This window comes from Lissotriton vulgaris, chromosome 11 (assembly GCF_964263255.1).
Source record: "Lissotriton vulgaris chromosome 11, aLisVul1.2, whole genome shotgun sequence".
In the NCBI taxonomy this organism is placed as follows: Eukaryota; Metazoa; Chordata; class Amphibia; order Caudata; family Salamandridae; genus Lissotriton; species Lissotriton vulgaris.
The window spans coordinates 349968633-349987188 of NC_141699.1; the positions used below are offsets into that span (position 1 = coordinate 349968633).

An 18556-nucleotide genomic window follows, 5' to 3' on the forward strand; every position below is an offset into this window, starting at 1 on the left:
GAGAAAAGCGCTCCTCTCAATGAAATTAAACATTGTCAGTTCGAGAATGCTAAGCAGAAGTGAAGGGCACAATTGTTTTTATTTTCGTATATGTATTTTTTACTTTTACATGGCCTTTTTCAAAAGCTATTTTAATATTTTAGAGCCTGGGTATATCTGAAATATAGTCTTCTTGTCAAGCACGAAAAGAGTAGCATGTCATGTGATTATGTGCAAATAATAGGCCAATCTACATTTCTTAAGCATTTCCCTGCAGTCAATTACTATCAAAACTTCGGACAACAGCATGCAAGAACAACACCTTGCTCTCTTTCCTGTACATAGACTACTTCGAATTGCAAAATGCAATTTTCTTACAGCATAAACATCTTTTTATTAATATTTATGATAAATGCCTGAGGACCTATGAGGACCTGAAAGCATGCAACTTTAACAATGTTTTAGCCTTATCAAGATTTAATCCTTGAATGAAAGTCTACTTTTTTTTGTCAATGACCTGCTAGTGGAAGATTCCATCTCCTACCATACAAATTAACAGACTTATCTGAAATTGTAACAATAGCAGACAATACTTCTTGCCATACTAAACATTTGACAACAAACAATGTTGCTCTCTGGGCACCAATGGGTTTTCTCCAGATTTATGGATACCTACGAAGGTGGTGTAAGGGGGCTTGTATCCTCAAATGTACTATAAAAACCATCAAACGTCACATTCTCTACTTCATGCAACAAATATTGTTTAGAGATAATAAAATAGAGAAATACCTATGTCCACTGGCTGGTCAGAGTGCACCCGCACTGGGGGCTGCTGCTTCCGACGGACAATTTCCACAATCAGAGGTGCAGACAGACTCTCAAACTCCTTCATCATAATAACCTGATTATAGTGGGACTCCCTCACCACAAAATTCAAGCAGTGCTCCTGGCATGAAAAAACAAAAAAAGGGGTCAAGTCAGATCACAATTGAGTCAACTCCCAATTATAGGAAATAAAATATACATCATGACTGCAGAGATGGCCTGAATGTCCTTTAAGGTTGCTGCTGTATCACATGTATTCCTAAATGACACAAAATAAATAAAGCTACTGTTATTGTAACTCTCTTGCTCAGAGTAAAACATTTAATAAGATACTAAGGAGAGTGATAGAGCAACCGTGTATTATAAGGAATAAAATAACCCATACTGTGTGTTAAAAGGATAGATCAACTCACCTTGGGGTGCTGTGACCTTATTAAGGAGCTTTGCATTCAGGCTTTTAGCCTAATATACAGCTATGGAACCTCACACTGATTTTTTGTTGGTGGACATGGGGTGGGGTAAATTAGCTCATATGTCGATCACCACACACCAGGTCGTGTGACATGAGAGACAATATTGGAAGCTTTAAGAAATTCACATTGTCTAACATACGAAGCTAAACATTTAGTGGCCTGCTGCTTACAGATGAACGTTTACAAATCAGTATTTCAGTGATGCTCAACAAGCACATTTAAACTTTAAAACATTAAACTAAAGAGCAAACAATTCTTTCTGTGTGTACTGAATTCACTTAACATATGAAAACTATCACAAAATACATTATTGTTTCCTTTCTAGAACCTGAAGATTTGCTTATTCTCCTTTTAGAACCCAAGGAGACTCACTTCATGACACTAATTGCCTCTGCATTTTTAGGTTTCGACTGCAAAAAGCTGCGCAAGTAGCTTTTGCGCAGGAGAAATCTAATGATTACAGTATGTTGCTCGGGAATCCGCCCTCTGTTCCATTGGCTAGCTCCATAAATGGAGGCTAGCCATTGGAACAGAGAGGCGTCCGTCATGGACGGACCAGATTCGGGGGCGTTCCCGAGAATTTTTGGCTTTTGGCTACGTCATGCTACGTCAGCCAAAAGCCGGGAACGCCCCCCGAATCTGGTCCGGCCGGGCCGCAAGCAAGCCTGAAGTCCCGCCGCCGCTTGTTCTTTGCCAGGGGAAAAGTGCCCGGGAGAAAGGAGTGCGGCCGCCAGCGAGGCCCCGGTGCAGGAGAGCCCCGCCCGCGGCACCTGAGAAGAGAGCCCAGGCCCCGGCAGAGGAAGGACACCGCAAGCGCCCCCGCCGCCTCCTGGGAGCAGTCCGGTGAGTTTTGAAGTTCTCCGTGTCCCTCCTCCCGCCGTCCCCCCTCCCGCTCTCCCCCCTCCCGCTCTCCCCCCTCCCGCTCTCCGTGTGGTCCTGCCTTTCTCCGTGTCCCCCCTCCCGCCGTCCCCCCTCCCCCCCTCCGTGTGCCCGTCCCCCTCCCGCTCTCCGTGAGCCCGGGGCACATTCTTGTTGTAATATCTGTATATGTGCATCACGTTGCTGCTCAGATTGCTCCATAATGCCTATAATGAGGAGCAGTGAGAGCTAGGTAAAATGTACCCCACCCTTCTGTGTTGGTGACCCCCAGATGTGCAAAGCATGATTTTGAAGGAAGACTTGCATAGTATTAAATGTAACGGCCCACCATAGTAGAAAATCTGTGCCGGTTTATACTAGAGGCCTGAACGTCGCCAGTTTGAACCCCATCAAACTCGCGACATTAGCCAATCAAATGATGATTGTTATTTGCCTGGATACACAGAATACTGGTTATTAACGGGGCTATGAAGGCCTCGACGTGTGATATGAAGCGCTATATCAAAAAGCAAGTTATCATAATTAGCCCTTATATCGCCCTTTTGGAATATCGTTAGCCGTTAATCGGCTTCCGGAAAAACATTTTTAGCTGTAATTTTCAGTTCGCACATGTTTCCGTAGCACTATGTATTTTTTCCGTTATGACAAAGCACAGCATTTTTCATGAACTGTAACTGAGAATAGGATAAAAATTATCGAGAAGGGCTCATGTTTACCTGCATTACAGATTTCCCCACATATGCAAGTTGGCCTTCTAGATCAGTGGTCACACCTGACGATATATAGGGTGACCAGGTGTCCCGGATTTTCCCGGACAGTCCCGCATTTTCGCCAGCTGTCCCGGCAAATGATGGCAATTTTGGCTTGTGTCCTGGTTTTTAGAGGGACTCGACTGAATCCATTGAGGGGCAGTTATTGAATGTTCTATAGTGTGCTACTAAGCAGCTGTTACAAGTGAGCAATTAAATTAACAAGTATGATGCTGGTTTTAGAAATTTCATTTTATTTATTTATTTTTTTTTTTTTTGGGGGGAAAACCTTTATTGGTAAATCAAAGCACACAGCTATTCAGCCTTACATCCCTGAGGCTAGGCAGCATTATAAAAGCAGAGGAAAGGTGTGCACAAAACAATCAGAGGAGCATTCAGGTTTAATTTTATAATATAAATATGAACCTAAGGAACAAGGTAAAAACCTAAGAGGAAAAGGAGAAGAAGAAAGAGGGAGAGGAAAGGGAAAAAGGTGGCAAGGCAAAACATAAGAGCAGTGAGCACAAATCCAGGGGGCGAGTGGGACCTGTCGGCATATTGAACGAAACATACCGAGAAGAGCATACAAGTGTGGGGGGAAGAAAGAACAGGATTACGGTAAAGTGAAACATTGAGTGGAAGGAACGGCTAGGGTGAGAGACGAGTCTCCAGCGGACCCGCATCAGGGGGCACACAAATATCGCCCCTGTAAGCATTCCATGCCCCCCAGACCATCCCCCACATCTTGGGCTTACCCCTAGCTAGGTACACAGTTTTCTCACGGAGCATGCACCAGTCCATATTGGTTTTCCAGAGACTCACAGAGGGGGGGGTCGGGGCGCCCCACTTTTGAGCAATATCGCGCTTGGCCACCATGTTCCCTAGCGTGACCCAACGAGTTTGTGCATTATTGTAATCGGTCGGACCCCACACATTCAACAAACAACGTCGAGCTTCCGCAGACAAATCAACAGCAGTCACATCTCTCATAACCGCATGCACCCGTTCCCAATAGGAGGCAATGGCCTGGCATTCCCAAATGGTATGCATAAAAGTGGCCAGCGCACCGCATCCTCGCCTGCAAATGCCATCCTGAGAAAGCCCCATGCGAATTAACCTGGGGCCAGTAACGTAAACCCTGTGGAGAATTTTAAGCTGAACTAAGCGCAGCCTGGCCGAAATCGCTACTTCCTTGGGAGAGGACACCGCACACTGCCAATCTTCATCATCCAACTCAATCCCATCACTCACCCGCTGGTCACGCACTTTCAACAACAGGTCCGTCCGAACGTTTATTAGCTTCTTATAAGTCAGGGAAATGGCGCTATCCGGCATATGGCCGTCCAGCACCCTATCCTCCAGCGGGGACGACTCCGGGACCTTCTCACCCACAGGCAGAGTAGACGTAAGGGCATGTCTCAACTGTGCATATCTAAAATATTCCGTGGCACCCAGTTGGAATTCAGTCTGCAGAGTCTCAAAAGATGTAATTTCTCCTCTGGCCATCACATCAGCTACCTTGGAAATACCAATGAGGTCCCACCGGTCAAACCCCTTCGAGTGCCACAACCTACCCAACAAGTCAGAGTCATAGAGGGGAGTGGCCATAGTGAGCCTACCCTTCCAACCCAGTGCCTTCGTAATGGTCCTCCATATCTGTACAGCAGTCTTGGTGGGACCAGTCAATCTTCCGTCCAGAGATCTAGAATACAACGCCCTGTAATACATCCCGTCATTCATGAGCCAGCGATCCATGGCGTACCCCGGGCTTTCCGCCGGGCCATAAAAGCCATGATTAAGAGCAGCCAATTGGGAGGCCCAGTAGTACCGGCGGACATCAGGCAAGGCAATACCGCCGTCATACCACGGAATGGTCAGCTTAACTACGGCTATACGCGGCCGACCCTCCCACAAAAGGGCCCGCTGTAGACCTTCAATTTCCCTGAAATACTTCGAAGGGACGGGGTCCAGCGTATTTTGAAGCGCGTACAAGAATCTCGGCAGGGACATCATCTTGAATAATGCAGCGCGGCCCAACAGGGACAGCGGCAATCTTTTCCAGCCCTCCACGTCGCGCCTAAGGCGCGCAAGAGGGGGAAGCAAGTTGTTGGCGTATCGCACCCGGGCATCCTTTGACACGTAGATACCCAGGTACTTGAAGCCCTGCTGCGAGACCTGTATCGCACAGCCCCAGGGAAGACGTGGAGTGTCTCCGTTAAGCACATAGAGGTAAGATTTGGACCAGTTAATGACCAGGCCCGAGTACCCACCAAAGGTGCACAGTACGTCAAACATGACAATCAAAGACCGACAGGGGGAGGTAAGGTAGAGCAGAATATCGTCCGCATACAGCGAGACTCGATCCTCAAAGCCAGGCGACCGCTTGATCCCACAGATGTCAGGGTGAGTGCGGATCCAGGCAGCCAGTGGTTCAAGCGCCAGGGCAAAAAAGAGCGGCGATAGCGGACAACCCTGTCTAGTACCCCTGCGCAAGGCAAAGGAAGCAGACAGCCGACCGTTGACCGCTACATTGGCCAACGGGGAGGCATAGAGAAGCCGGACCCAACTTATGAAGTCGGGGCCGAACCCAAACTTGGACAGCACCGCCCAGAGATAATTCCATTCGAGGGAATCAAACGCCATCGTTGCGTCCAGGGAAGCCAGGACCGTCGGCTCGCAAAGCTTGTGCACCCGCGCCATGACAGCGTGAAGCCTCCGAAAGTTAAGGGCAGTATTGCGGTGAGGTATAAAGCCCGACTGGTCTGGATGGACAAAGTCCGCGATCACACCCACGAGTCGATTAGCCAGCAACTTAGCCAGGATCTTGGGTTCGGCATTCAACAGAGAAATCGGGCGATACGACCCACAAAGGTCTCTGGGCTTTCCTTCCTTATGAATGACCACAATGGTGGCCAGGCGCTGATCCAGAGGGAGCTCACCAACCTCCCGGGCCTCAGGAACATGCGCCGCAGGGGCACTGCGACTGCATCAGCTTTAATCTTATAGAGTTCCACCGGAAGACCATTAGGACCGGGAGCCTTACCAGACCGCAGGGACCGAATCGCAAGCGCCACTTCGTCTGCAGTAATACCCCGGTCCATGTCGTCGCGCTCGGTGTCCGACAGGCAAGGAAGCTCAACCCCTTCTAGGAAAGAGGCCGAGTCCGACTCGTTCAAGGTGGAGACTGAGGTGTAAACCCTCTCGAAGTGGTCGGCAAAGGCCGAGGCGATAGCACTGGGGTCAGTAACAATCACCCCGTCTTTGCCCAAGATCTCAGGCACCACACGGGAAGCCAACTCCCTCCTATCCAACCAGGCAAGGAGCTTGCCCGCCTTGTCCCCCGCATCGTAAATCCTCCCTTGCTGTTCCCCGCTCATCACCTTGGCAGCGTCAGTGGCAGTGGCTCGATATTCCGACTGCTTTAGGGAAAGAGCGTGCAGCAGTTCGGGCGTCGGGTCTAGCGCCAACTGGGAATCCAGGCCCGCAATGTCCAATTCCAACCGCACCATGTCTTCATCCCTTCGTCTGCGCACCTCGGCTATCAGGGAGAAAGCTTCTCCTCTCAGGACAGTCTTAAAGGCCTCCCAGCGGGATAAGGCCGAAGTTACCGTACCCGTATTTTCAGTGAAATACAGGTCGATGGTGTAGGAGAGTAGGGTCTGCAATCCTATGATCACCCAGATTTTTTGCTTTTGTTTCACTGGTTTACGACTTTCTCTGGCTGTGGGCCTGCTAATCAGACCCACAGCCTGGCTGTTCTCTTTCTAAATTACGAGATGTACCCTAGGTGCATTTACCAATTGGTACTGGGCCACCTTGTCAGACCCCGTAACGCAGGGCATAGGGGTACCCAGGGCCGCCAGGGGCTGAAGCACGTATTATGCCACCCCTGGCTGGCCTCCTAAATTTGACACAACTGGCTGCACGACAGCTGGGGCGAAGCCGTGTAACCACCCTTCGCTTTGGGTATAGTAGCTCTATATCTAACCATACAATGGACACCCGAGTTCCTATCAGTCACTCCTATGGCAGGCCTTAACAATCCTGAAGGCAGAGTGCGTGGGCTCGTGTGAGCTAGGTTCAGGCCCGAGCCGAGCCCGGTTGCAGCTTGCGGAATCAAGACCCAATAGCTGTTCCATGATAACGCGTACCATATCGGTAACTCCGGTGTCGCGTTATCAAGGCATGTCGAGTAAGGTGTCATACGAATCGGGGTGCTGCCCTCTCACCAATTCTGGCGATGAGGTTAGCCCCCCACCCTTCTAGAGGGACACGACATGTACGTAACTGTGAACCCCGGTTAAAGTTAACTGAAGCCTCAGCTCCACAAAATGGATGCTGCCACCACAGACACGAGTCTGACCTCCTGCTGCTGGGAGTCCTTCCAGCGAGGAGCACTTGGACAAAGGGTTTCCTGTCGAGGGCGCTGTTCGCACCGTCCCAGACAGGGTTTGTGTATTCTGGGTAGGTAGGGCTTTGGCGAGAAGGTGACTGCGAAGTGGCACCCCGGCGCTCACTACGCATCTGCCGGTTAGAACCAGTTCCAGGGGCGACAGCCCTGGCCTGGGGAAAGTCCGGCAGGGGAGAGGGGTGTAACTACCCCCCTTCCTGGTCCCACCCTTAGGGCAGGACCTAGTCATGTACCCACCCCTTTCTTTAGAATAAAGACCGGAGCGGGGACCCTTCCAAATTAGATCATCTTTGATTCAAGAACTACTTTCTACGAAAGGACATTCAAGACTCTTCTCAAGATTTCTCCCTTGTGACTAAGGAGTAGTCACCCTGCATCAGCGGGCACCAACTAAGAACTCTGCGGTTTGCTGTAAGTCCTTCCTCAAGGAATCCGACGGCCCAGCTCGACGAGAACCGGCTTCCCTGGCACCTCTGACCTCTACCCACATCATCAGCTCAGCTGTGATCCGTGGGTGCGACGAGACCTCGAGGGACCGGCCATCATCAGAACCTGCACGCTCTTAAAAACCAGCACGACCATCGAGGTAACTCTCTGGTGAGTGCTCTGGGGTCCGAGAAGCCCCGACCCTGAGCCGCTCCAGCACCGAAGTGCAGTCTCCCAGCATCTCCACGATCTGCGTGGGGCCCTTCTGCTCGCTGCTCAGCACGTTGTCTGGTCACTAGCCGCTGGCTTGTGCCCTCCTGTGACGACATCCGAGAATCATCACTGCTGGTCTGGTTGCTCCAGACTGGCCCTTGCTTCCATCTTTGCGAGAAGCACCCCGGACCCTCCTGGTCCACTCAAGACGCCCTCTTAGGCCCACCACGTGGCCCTGAGAACTGCCAAGGCTTGTTGCCCCATCCTGGGCCCAGCGACGCCGACAGCATCATCCTTCGTGGGACAGCTCGCACCTCCACCATGGTCGCCGACAACGCCTCCTGGTCCGTGAGACTGCAGAGCCTAGCGTCGCCCACTCACCTGGTCGAGGTGACGGCCAACCGGTGCCTTCCTGGTACCCTCTGACTACTGGCTAGTAGTACGAACTTGGTCCCCTCTGCTTTCAGGTTTCTTCAATCTCCGATCCAGGCTTGGATCTCTACGAACTATTCAGCACTGGTCGCCGGCCAGCAACTCTTTTTCTTCCGGCTCCTGGCTCGTCAGCGAAGACCCCGACGCCTGTAAGACTTGTGCAGCCGCAGCCCTCGTGGCTAGGTAACTCGGCATTTCGGTGCCTGCATAGCCTCCTTACTCTAGGGTCCCGAGTCCCTCGCTTCCGACTTGCCTTATCGGGTCCGCCCGAGACCTTAATCTTTCCGTGTCCTCGGACACTTGCTTCTAAATTGTGCACTTGAAGTATTTGCTAAAGGGATTTGGTTTGTGCTTAGTACCCTGTCCTCATAAAGAGTACAGGGCTGTTGTGATTCTTAATAAATATACTGTTTATTTTCATAACACTTGTGTGGTGTCCTTTCACTGGGTGTTCAAGGGGTACATGTGTGGTAAACAGCTGGCTTAACACGCCCTCTCGAGTCTTTAGCCTTAGACTGCTCGTATCCACGCTACTAGGATAGCTGGTCTATAGGTTGACTTACAACCAAACACCATAAGGGTCGTTGGAACGATACATAGCGGTCGCTAGAATAGCGAACGTTGCATATCGGGCCAACTTCTCACAGATGGCTTTAGCAAGGAGGTCTCGAGTCTTGGGGTTGCGGAAGTACCATGGATTGACCGGCGCCACCCTGGTCGTCGCCGCAATACCAAAGTCAAAGGACACCCAGACAGGGGAGTGGTCCGATATGCCTCTGGCCATAAGGCGGGCTCCAGAGACGGTCGATGCCTGGACCGCCGGAGTCAAGATGTAGTCAATTCTGGAAAGGCTACCGTGTGCGCCCGAGTGAAAGGTGTACTGTCGCTGGGCAGGGTGCAAGAGCCGCCAGCAGTCAATAAGGCCCATAGTACTCATGAAATTAGGGAGCCATGATTGCGCACTGCGAAGATCTCTGGACGGAAAACGGTCAAGGGTCCCCGAAACCACTGAATTGAAATCCCCACCAAGGACAAGCAGTCCCTCCGGGAGGCCCAAAATGGCGCCTCCGAGATCATGAAAGGTAGTCGTCTGCAAACCCGGGGGGACGTAAACTGAAACCAAAAGCAGGGTGCGCCCCTCCCACCTGCCCACCACAACAACATATCGGCCCCTATCATCAATAACAGTGGACTCCACCTCCAACGGGAGAGACATGCCAACCATGATTCCAACCCCTCGGGACCCCGAAGAGAACCCGGAGTGAGCCACTATTTTAAACCCCTTTCTGTTAAGTGCATGACAAGTATTTCCAATAAGATGCGTCTCCTGCAGGAAGATAACATCGGGTACACAACGCTTAAACATTTGTAACACAACCCCACGTTTAATGCGATCCCCCAGCCCATTCACGTTCCAACTCAGAACATTTAAGGTCCTACCTCCCATCATCAAAAATGCACCGTCCCACCCACCACCCCCAGAAAACAGCCACTGCAACGTTGCAACCAGAACAATAGTAGCCTTGCCATAGTAAAAGAGAAAAAGGAAAAGCAAAGGAGAAACACACAAACCAACCACCCCCCACCCTGCACCCCTGCATTAGACTAAAAAGCCCCCCCAAATAGCAGCGTGCCTGTCGCCCCTAGTAAACTACGTACGAAAAGCCCCCAGAGGAGAAAGGAGACATCCCATCACCCCCCGTTACCCTCCAAAGTTGAAAAACTGCAAAAATGAGAAAAGAAAACAAAAGTCAGTAACTGCTCGCATCCGCAGGGTCCTCCACCGAAAGAGATCCGGAAAAGCACAGTTCATTCCTGAGAGCCAGGACCACCCGACGCCTCTTCCGACTGGTCCTCAGGGGTAGTCCGATGTTGAGGCAAAGTGTCCAGCCAGTCCCCAGCTGCCTCTGGAAAGTCAAAAAACACAGTTCGAGCACCATGCTCTATACGAAGCCTCGCTGGGTAAAGCATGGAGTACTTCAGCCCCATCTCCCTCAGTCTCCGCTTAACACCCATGAAGCTCTGTCGACGCTTCTGTACCGCTTGAGTAAAATCAGGGAAGAAGTTCACATCAGCGTTTTGAAATTTCAACGGGCCTCCTCTCCTTGATGCCTGCAAGATCGCATCACGGTCTCTGTAGTTAAAAAGTCTGGCAATGATGGGGCGCGGAGACGCTCCTAATTTCGGCTGGCCTCCAGGCAGTCTATGCGCCCGCTCCACCGAGAAAAACTTACTCAGGCCACTCGGTGCCAAGTGCGTCACCACCAAATCCTCAACAAATAAGTCGGCAGCGTCTTCTTCCGCACCCTCCGGTACACCAGTAATGCGAACGTTCTGGCGCTGTGCCCGTCCCTCAAAATCATCGAGCCGGTGGGCAAGCATCGAATTGGCGGCCTTCAAGTCCCGAACCTCCGACTGCACATCAGATATGTCTGTAGTCAAGCTCGACGTCTTGATGTCGAGCAACTTGACCCTGTCATTCGTTTTCCCGAGGTCGGCTCTGATTAGGTTGAGTTCAATCGTGAGGGTATCGACCTTGTGCGACAACACTTCGTGCTGCTTATGCATTTCAGCCTTAACGCCCGCAATGGCTCCCATCACGTCCCGGAGGGTGGGTTCAACATCTTCCGGAGACACATCTCGGTGTGAGTCCTTGGTGCGGCCCGAAGCACCAGGCGAGCCCTTAGGGAGGGAGAAGCGCTCAGAAATGGTGGTCTGCGAGAGGGAAGGTTTCCTGCTGACTCTCGGGGGCTTCCCCTTGTCCGGGTCTCCTCTGCCCGCCATGATGGGCGACGGGGATCGTGCGACCCAAGGCGGGGTCAAGCCAACACCACCACCACCAGACGGTCGAAGTCAGCAATCACCTCCACCGTCCCAATAAAGCTTCAGGCCGCCAGACAGGCCAGTCAGGTCTCCGGTGCTGGGCAAGGCAGCCGACACACTCTCGAACTGCCACCGTGTAGAAGCACCGCCGTCCCCCCACAATGCCAGATCAATATGGCGTTGTCGTCACCAAACTTCACGACGGTGTAACTCGGCACAGGAAGCCCGGATCTTCATTCGGAGAACGGGCCCCGCATCTGCAACAGCACCGCAACTGATTCCCACCACCGTGGGACAGGATAGATAACAGGATCAATGCGGAGGATCGGAGGGTCTTCGGAGCTCCGAGCTCACGCGGCCATCTTGGTTGCCCGTGAAGCTCCTCCCCCTTTATTTTATTAATGCTTCTTCTGTGTTCCTATGTTGATATTAGTTGTCATTCTGCGCAGCACCGTTGATGTAAAATTGTAGTCCTTCTATTTTTGCAGTGTCCCTGTTTTTGGTTGTCCGGATCTGGTCACCCTAAGTAGGTAGAAATTGTGATCCGCAGCCATGAGGGTGTTTGGTGGTTTACAGCCAAAGTACCTCTTGGGAGCTTGCAAAGCACAGTCTGGCATTAAATGGGTCTATACATTGAGTTTCTTGTGATCCCTGATGCATTGAATGATGCTATACATTACGTTTCTTGTGAGCCCTAATAAGCTTTCGAGATAGGTTCGAGCTTTTACTGGATTTTTTTGTGTAAATGAGATTCTGTGCTTGTGGTATTATGTTAGTAATTTCACAACATCTTATCTAAACATATTCCATTGTGATTATTCGGAGCCCCTCCTGTAATTTAGGCAACAGGCAGAAAACGAGGCGTCGGGGACCACCCAGCGGGGCCGTCCGGAGCCTGGTAATGAAAGCCTACGAGGTTGTGAAATGAGGCCCATGAATCTGCTACGATATCATGTGAATCTGTCCGGGTGAACTAGCAGAGAACAAGCTGCTCGCATGTACAGACGGAGGACGCCAGGTGGCCTTTATGGAGATGGCGTTTTAATGAAATGTGCAAAATTATAATCGCGCGTGCCCTGAGTTATGTCGGACCGCAATGAAGCGCAGCCTGTGGGACAGGCAGCCGTGAGCGCAGTGTACTTGGTAACGCATTTGCATTTGCTTATCACCCAAAGCGCTAACCTTCTGCAGAGCAGCTCTTTGTGGCCGTGGCTGTGCTTAAATTACTGCCGTCATTATAGACTCTGTTGGTGGTACATGCGACATCGGATGGATCCTGTGTTTATCGTTCCTGCTGCTCTTTCGGGTATAAAACGAGCACTGGTCTGGCTTTACCGTGCGAACGTCGGTTTGGACAGATGTACACAGACTATTGTGGAGTCTCTGTTTGCAACTTACTTCGTTCTGTGCCTCGTACCTCTGTGCTCTTTGTTTTAATCATTTCCCAAGTTTGCAGTGCTGCACATGTATTTGAAAACGTTGAGAAATCCACACCTATTAGCTTTACCAGTGCTTGTTGCCTGTGCTTGCGCATGTTCTGTCAGGGATTCCTGGAGTGCTTTAGTTCCCCATCTAAGAATGAAGTAAGCAACGCGAGGTGTTAACATGGAAAAGATGCTGCTCAGAGTGACGTGATATTCCATCCTCCAATCCCAGCGTGGTGCTTCTTTCTGTCAGTACAGCCCGGAATCACCACCTCCGAAGCGCTAATACCTCCTGCGTTTAAAAGCAGCACCACTAGAACTAGAGTGACTTACGCAGAAGCGAGGCTGAATACAACCGGACTTCAACAATAAGAAGCATAGACAAAGCCAGTAGGCCTCACTATTTTAAGAATGTCCACCATTTATAGAAACCGTTACTAACATTCTGCCAATACAGGCACTTCATTGTTTTTGTGAGTGCTAGAGTGCTTGGTTGCCTCATTAAAATAGGTTTGCTTTATTAAGCGAATTTTTACTATGCACCTCTATTTATATTAGAAAAGTGTGTTTCCTACTTGGTGTGCTTCAGTAGTGATGGGTGTGAGTGTTGCCGGTAATGTTATTACTAATCTGTGTGGGGTGTGAAGGTAATGTGTGACTGCTAATGTGTAAAAGTACTCCTGGTAGCGTGTGGATGCTAGCCGGTGAGGGGAGTGAATATGCTTCCAGTTGTGTGTGACTGCTAGTCTGTGGTGGATGGGGGGGCTTTTAGTTGCATGTGACTACAACATTCGGAGGGTTGTTAGCCCTGCTGGTAGTGTGTTGTGCTAGTCTGTGAGGGGTGTGACTGCTACTCTCGGAGGGCTGTTAGCGCTGCTGGTAGTGTGTGGTGCTAGTCTGTGAGGGGTGTGAGTGCTTGTGATAGTGTGACTGCTACTCTCGGAGGGCTGTTAGCGCTGCTGGTAGTGTGTGGTGCTAGTCTGCGAGGGATATGTGAGTGCTTGTGATAGTGTGACTGCTACTCTCGGAGGGCTGTTAGCGCTGCTGGTAGTGTGTGGTGCTAGTCTGTGAGGGGTGTGAGTGCTTGTGATAGTGTGACTGCTACTCTCGGAGGGTGGTTTGCGCTTCTGGTAGTGTGTGATGCTAGTCTGTGAGGGGTGTGAGTGCTTGTGATAGTGTGACTGCTACTCTCGGAGGGTTAGCGCTGCTGGTACTGTGTGGTGCTAGTCTGTGAGGGGTGTGAGTGCTTGTGATAGTGTGACTGCTACTCTCGGAGGGCTGTTAGCGCTGCTGGTAGTGTGTGGTGCTAGTCTGTGAGTGCTTGTGATAGTGTGACTGCTACTCTCGGAGGGTGGTTTGCGCTTCTGGTAGTGTGTGGTGCTAGTCTGTGAGTGCTTGTGATAGTGTGACTGCTACTCTCGGAGGGTTAGCGCTGCTGGTACTGTGTGGTGCTAGTCTGTGAGGGGTGTGAGTGCTTGTGATAGTGTGACTGCTACTCTCAGAGGGTTATTAGCGCTGCTGGTAGTGTGTGGTGCTAGTCTGTGAGGGGTGTGACTGCTACTCTCGGAGGGTTGTTAGCGCTGCTGGTAGTGTGTGGTGCTTGTCTGTGAGTGCTTGTGATATTGTGACTGCTACTCTGTTAGACTTTTAGTAGAGTAGGGTTGCTGGTCTTTGAGAGGTGGGAAAGTGCTATTGGTAGAGTAGAGAGAGTGCAGAGTAGAGAGAGTGCAGAGTAGAGAGAGTGCAGAGTAGAGAGAGTGCAGAGTAGAGAGAGTGCAGAGTAGAGAGAGTGCAGAGTAGAGAGAGTGCAGAGTGACTAGGGAGTGCTAGGGACTGCAGAGTGACTAGGGAGTGCTAGGGACTGCAGAGTGACTAGGGAGTGCTAGGGACTGCAGAGTGACTAGGGAGTGCTAGGGAGTGCAGAGTGACTAGGGAGTGCAGAGTGACTGCTAGAGATTAAGCTAATGGCAATGTAAATGACAATGCCATTTATTTATCTGTTTTCAAAACCAACACATAAATACAAATTTTGCCCTTTACAATGCCAATAGCTCTAACTTTTCCAAAGGCGAAACCATTGCATTGTAAATGCTTGTTGTTTCATAGGTAGAGATTTCAATGGCACAACAGTTAACTTTGACCCACCTCACGAGATGCTACAACAATCGTTGAATATTCTCATATTTAAAAAAAATCCTCAGTGGCTATCTCAAATTGGGTCTTGACACTGTAAACCACTACCGCTTGTATTTACTGTTTCCAATATGCCATGACCTTTGGATTCATCATTTCAAAATAATATTTATTCAATGTCACTAAAACCTGTAACTTTAAGATACTCTACAAAACCTAATTTCCATAGATGTATTCTGCAAAACATGGCATTGAAGAAAACCAGTTACTAACCTGTAACTTTGGTTCTCCAGTATTGGAAACTTTCATAGATTATCATTCCCCGTCGGAATGAAAGTCCTCGGTACACATAAAATAGGAATAGAAACCCTTACCAAAACAGAAACTAGGCCTATTCTTGTTTTGCAACCTATCCACCTCTTTTTGTAAAAGAGACCAAATAAAGTGAACAATCAATCAGATTACCCCACCCCTTAGCACTCTCCTGAGAGAAGCTCAGAACCTCAGATTTTCGAAGCCGTTGTGTAAGCCCACCCCTGAAGGTACTAGAGGCAGAGCTTTCCCAGGGGAGGAGGGCGGGTCGCATGGGAATCTATGAAAGTTTCCAATACTGGGGAACCAAAGTTACATGTAACTTGTTTTCTTACTCCAGTATTGGAACTTTCATAGATTCCCATGCTTGTATCGGAGTAGCTACCAGTTATCAGCACATTTTTGGAACCAAGATAGTTATAAAATCAAGAACAAAGCAATAGCACATGTATCATAATGGCAATTTCAATGGTCAAACAACATTCTTAGAAACCATAGAAAATATAGACATGAGGTACAAAAATGTGCAAGAGCTGAAAAAACAGTAACATGGGAGGGATGAAAGGGAAAGCTCACCGCTACTAAAAGAGGTTCCTCAGGACTGCCTGGCCCACTTCTGTGTCAATCTTCACTGCAAAATCCAGGCAGGAATGCCTTGCAAATGTAGGAGTACTGCTCCAGGTCGCTGCCCTGCAGATCTCCCGGATAGGAACTCCAGCAAAGAGGGATGCCAAAGAAGAAATCGCCCTCGTGGAGTGAGCACTGACCGGCCCTTCCAGGGGCTTACCCACTGCTCTGTGACAATACCGGATAGCTCTGGTATTCCAACGAGCAATCCCCTGCTTGGAAAGGGGAAACCCCTTACAAGGACCACAAAAGCCACAAATAGTTGAGGAGACTTCCTGAAGTCCTTAGTACGTTTGAGATAGAATTTCAAGCACCTCTGAATGTCCAGTGAGTGGAGTGCCGGAGTAGTAGGGTGAGGGAAAAAAGTTTTGAGCAAGACCGGCTCATTCAAATGAAAGTCTGAAGACACTTTCGGTATGAACTTTGGGTTGGAATGCAGAATCACTGTACCCTTTTTAAACTGCAGAAAAGGTTCCTGAATGGTGAGAGATTACAATTCAGCCACTCTACTAGCCGAAGTCAAGGCCAGTAGAAGAGCTACCTTCCAGGAGAGAAATTTCAAACCCACCCAGTGAATAGGTTCAAAGGGATGCTTTGTGAGCTGGGCGAGAACCAAGTTTCGGTGCCAAAGAGGAGGTAGAGGCTTGACAGGCTGGAAGACTCCGAAAAGGCCCTTGAGAAATTGTTTAATTATTCTTGCCGACCAGAGGGAAGGACCTGAAGGGAGAGATGGCAGCAAGATGCACCTTGATGGAAGAGTGAGCCAGCCCCGATGTAGCTAATGAAAGAATATATGGAAGAACTTCATGTGGCTCAGAAGAAAAAGGATGGACACCCTTTTGCTGCCACCAAATGCAGAAACACTTCCACTTCAACTTGTAAGTCTAGTGAGTACTTGGGTTCGTGCCTGAGAGAGCACTTCCCTACATTTTGTGAAAAGGGTCAAACAAAGAAATTCTCGCTGCTCAGGAGCCATGCCGACAACTGCAGAGATTTCGGATCCTGATGCCAGACTTGGCCCTGGGACATGGTCAGTAGCAATGAATCAGCTGCAGCGGAAGTACAAGGTCCAGGGAGAGAAGATGCAGCCCTCAAACCAAAACTGTCGGGGCCACGCAGGAGCTATCAAAATCATCTTGGACGGTTCTGCTTTGAGCTTCCTGAGAAGCCTAGGGATCAGAGGAATGGGGGGAAAGCATAAACAAATGCGCCTGACCAGGCCATCGAAAGCGCATTCCCCAATGACCCCCGATGGTGAAGCCTGCTTGCGTAATATCAGCATTTCTTGTTCTCTGGCGATGCAAAGAGGTCTATGGAAGACCTGCCCCATAGGCGAAAACCCTCTTCCAGGGTGGGCTGGTCCAGTTCCCATTTGTGGCTGACCGATTTCAATCTGCTTAGTGTGTCTGCTGTCTGGCTGAGAATGCCTGGAAGGTGCTCCGCTTTGAGCGATATCCCCTGCTGGATCGCCCATTCCCAAATTGTCTGAGCCTCTTGTGACAAGAGACGAGATCTGGTGCCACCGTCCTTGTTTATATAATGCATAGTCGTCATGTTGTCTGTTCGTATAAGAACTGTTGTATTTGTGGAAGAAACACCTGTAAGGCTAAGCGAATCGCTCTGAGCTCCAGCAGATTGATATGTAGAAGACGATGTTGGGGCAGCCAACGGCCGCTTACATGAAGGTCTTTCTAGATTTCTCCCCAGCCCTCTAGTGAGGTGTCTGTAGTAATTATTTTAGGACCAGAAGTGATCCTGAAGTAGAGACCCTGAGAAATGTTTTCCTCATTCGTCCACCATGATGCAGCATCTCTCATGGGCACAACAACAAAGACTTTGTTTTCGAAGGATCCATCAACTTGGCACCACTGCAAGTCCAACACCTCCTGGAGAGGACGCATCCGCAACCTGCAGTGAGGAATCAGAGGAATGCAGGAGGAAATGGACCATAGGAGAGACTTGTAGAGGCGTACTGAAAGTGACTGTCTTTTTAACAGCAGAAGGGCCATAGCCATCAGCTTTTCCTGCCTCTCCCAGGTGGGAAAAGCCTAGTCAATGGACCTGTCCAGAATGGCTCCCAGAAATCTGGCTGTTCTGGATGGACAGAGGGTCGAATTCTCCAAGTTGAGAGTCAGCCCGAGATTGTCGAAAAGGCATGTGCATGCCACGACTGATTGTTTTGCTGCCTGTTTTGTAGAAGCTTTCAGCAACCAGTCATCCAGGTAAGGGTAGACCTGATGGTGTTGTTTTCCTAGAAAAGCTGCCACCGGAGCTAATACCTTTGTAAAGATCCACTGAGCAGACCGGAGTCCAAAAGGTAGGACCTTGAACTGAAAGTTGCTCTTGGCTACTGTGAAGCGAAGGAACCTCCTGTGGGCAGGATGAATGGGTACGTGAAAGTAAGCGTCCTCTAGATCCAATGTGGGCGAGTAATCCCCTGAATTGAGAAGACGAAGAATATCCTGCAGAGAAACCAAGCAAAATAATTGTTTGATGAGATAGGTGTTGAGCTCCCTCAGGTCTAGAATAGGGCGCCACTTTTCTATAGTCTTCCGGACCAGGAAGAACCAGGAGTAGAAACCTTCTCCCCGCTGAGAAAGAGGGACCGGTTCTATCGCTTCTCTGAGGAGCATTTGATGGGCTTCCAACCGTAGAAGACGTAGATGTTTTGATGCAGTAGCGCGAGGGGGCTTGGAAGGTAGTGTTTGGACAAATTCCTAAGTATGGCCGCATAGAATGATCTTCAGCACCCAACGGTCCGATGTGATTTGCTGCCAATTGTGGAGGTAATTGGAAATTCTGCCTCCCACTGAGGTCAGGAGGAGAAAGGACAGTAGTCAGAGCCAGCAA

At 49.8% G+C, this 18556-nt stretch overlaps 1 protein-coding gene across 3 annotated transcripts in view; it reads right to left on the minus strand.

Annotated features, from left to right (window-relative positions):
• The window catches only part of LZTR1 (leucine zipper like post translational regulator 1), a 201651-nt gene that overhangs the window by 78208 nt on the left and 104887 nt on the right, over positions 1-18556 (minus strand). For all 3 annotated transcript variants that reach the window (XR_015300907.1, XM_086943316.1, XM_086943315.1), the window contains one exon: positions 769-925. Coding sequence is in view for 2 of the 3 variants with exons in the window: in XM_086943316.1 (XP_086799442.1) it covers positions 769-925 (157 nt within the window). In the remaining variant the exon portion in view is untranslated. The remainder of the gene's footprint in view (positions 1-768; positions 926-18556) is intronic.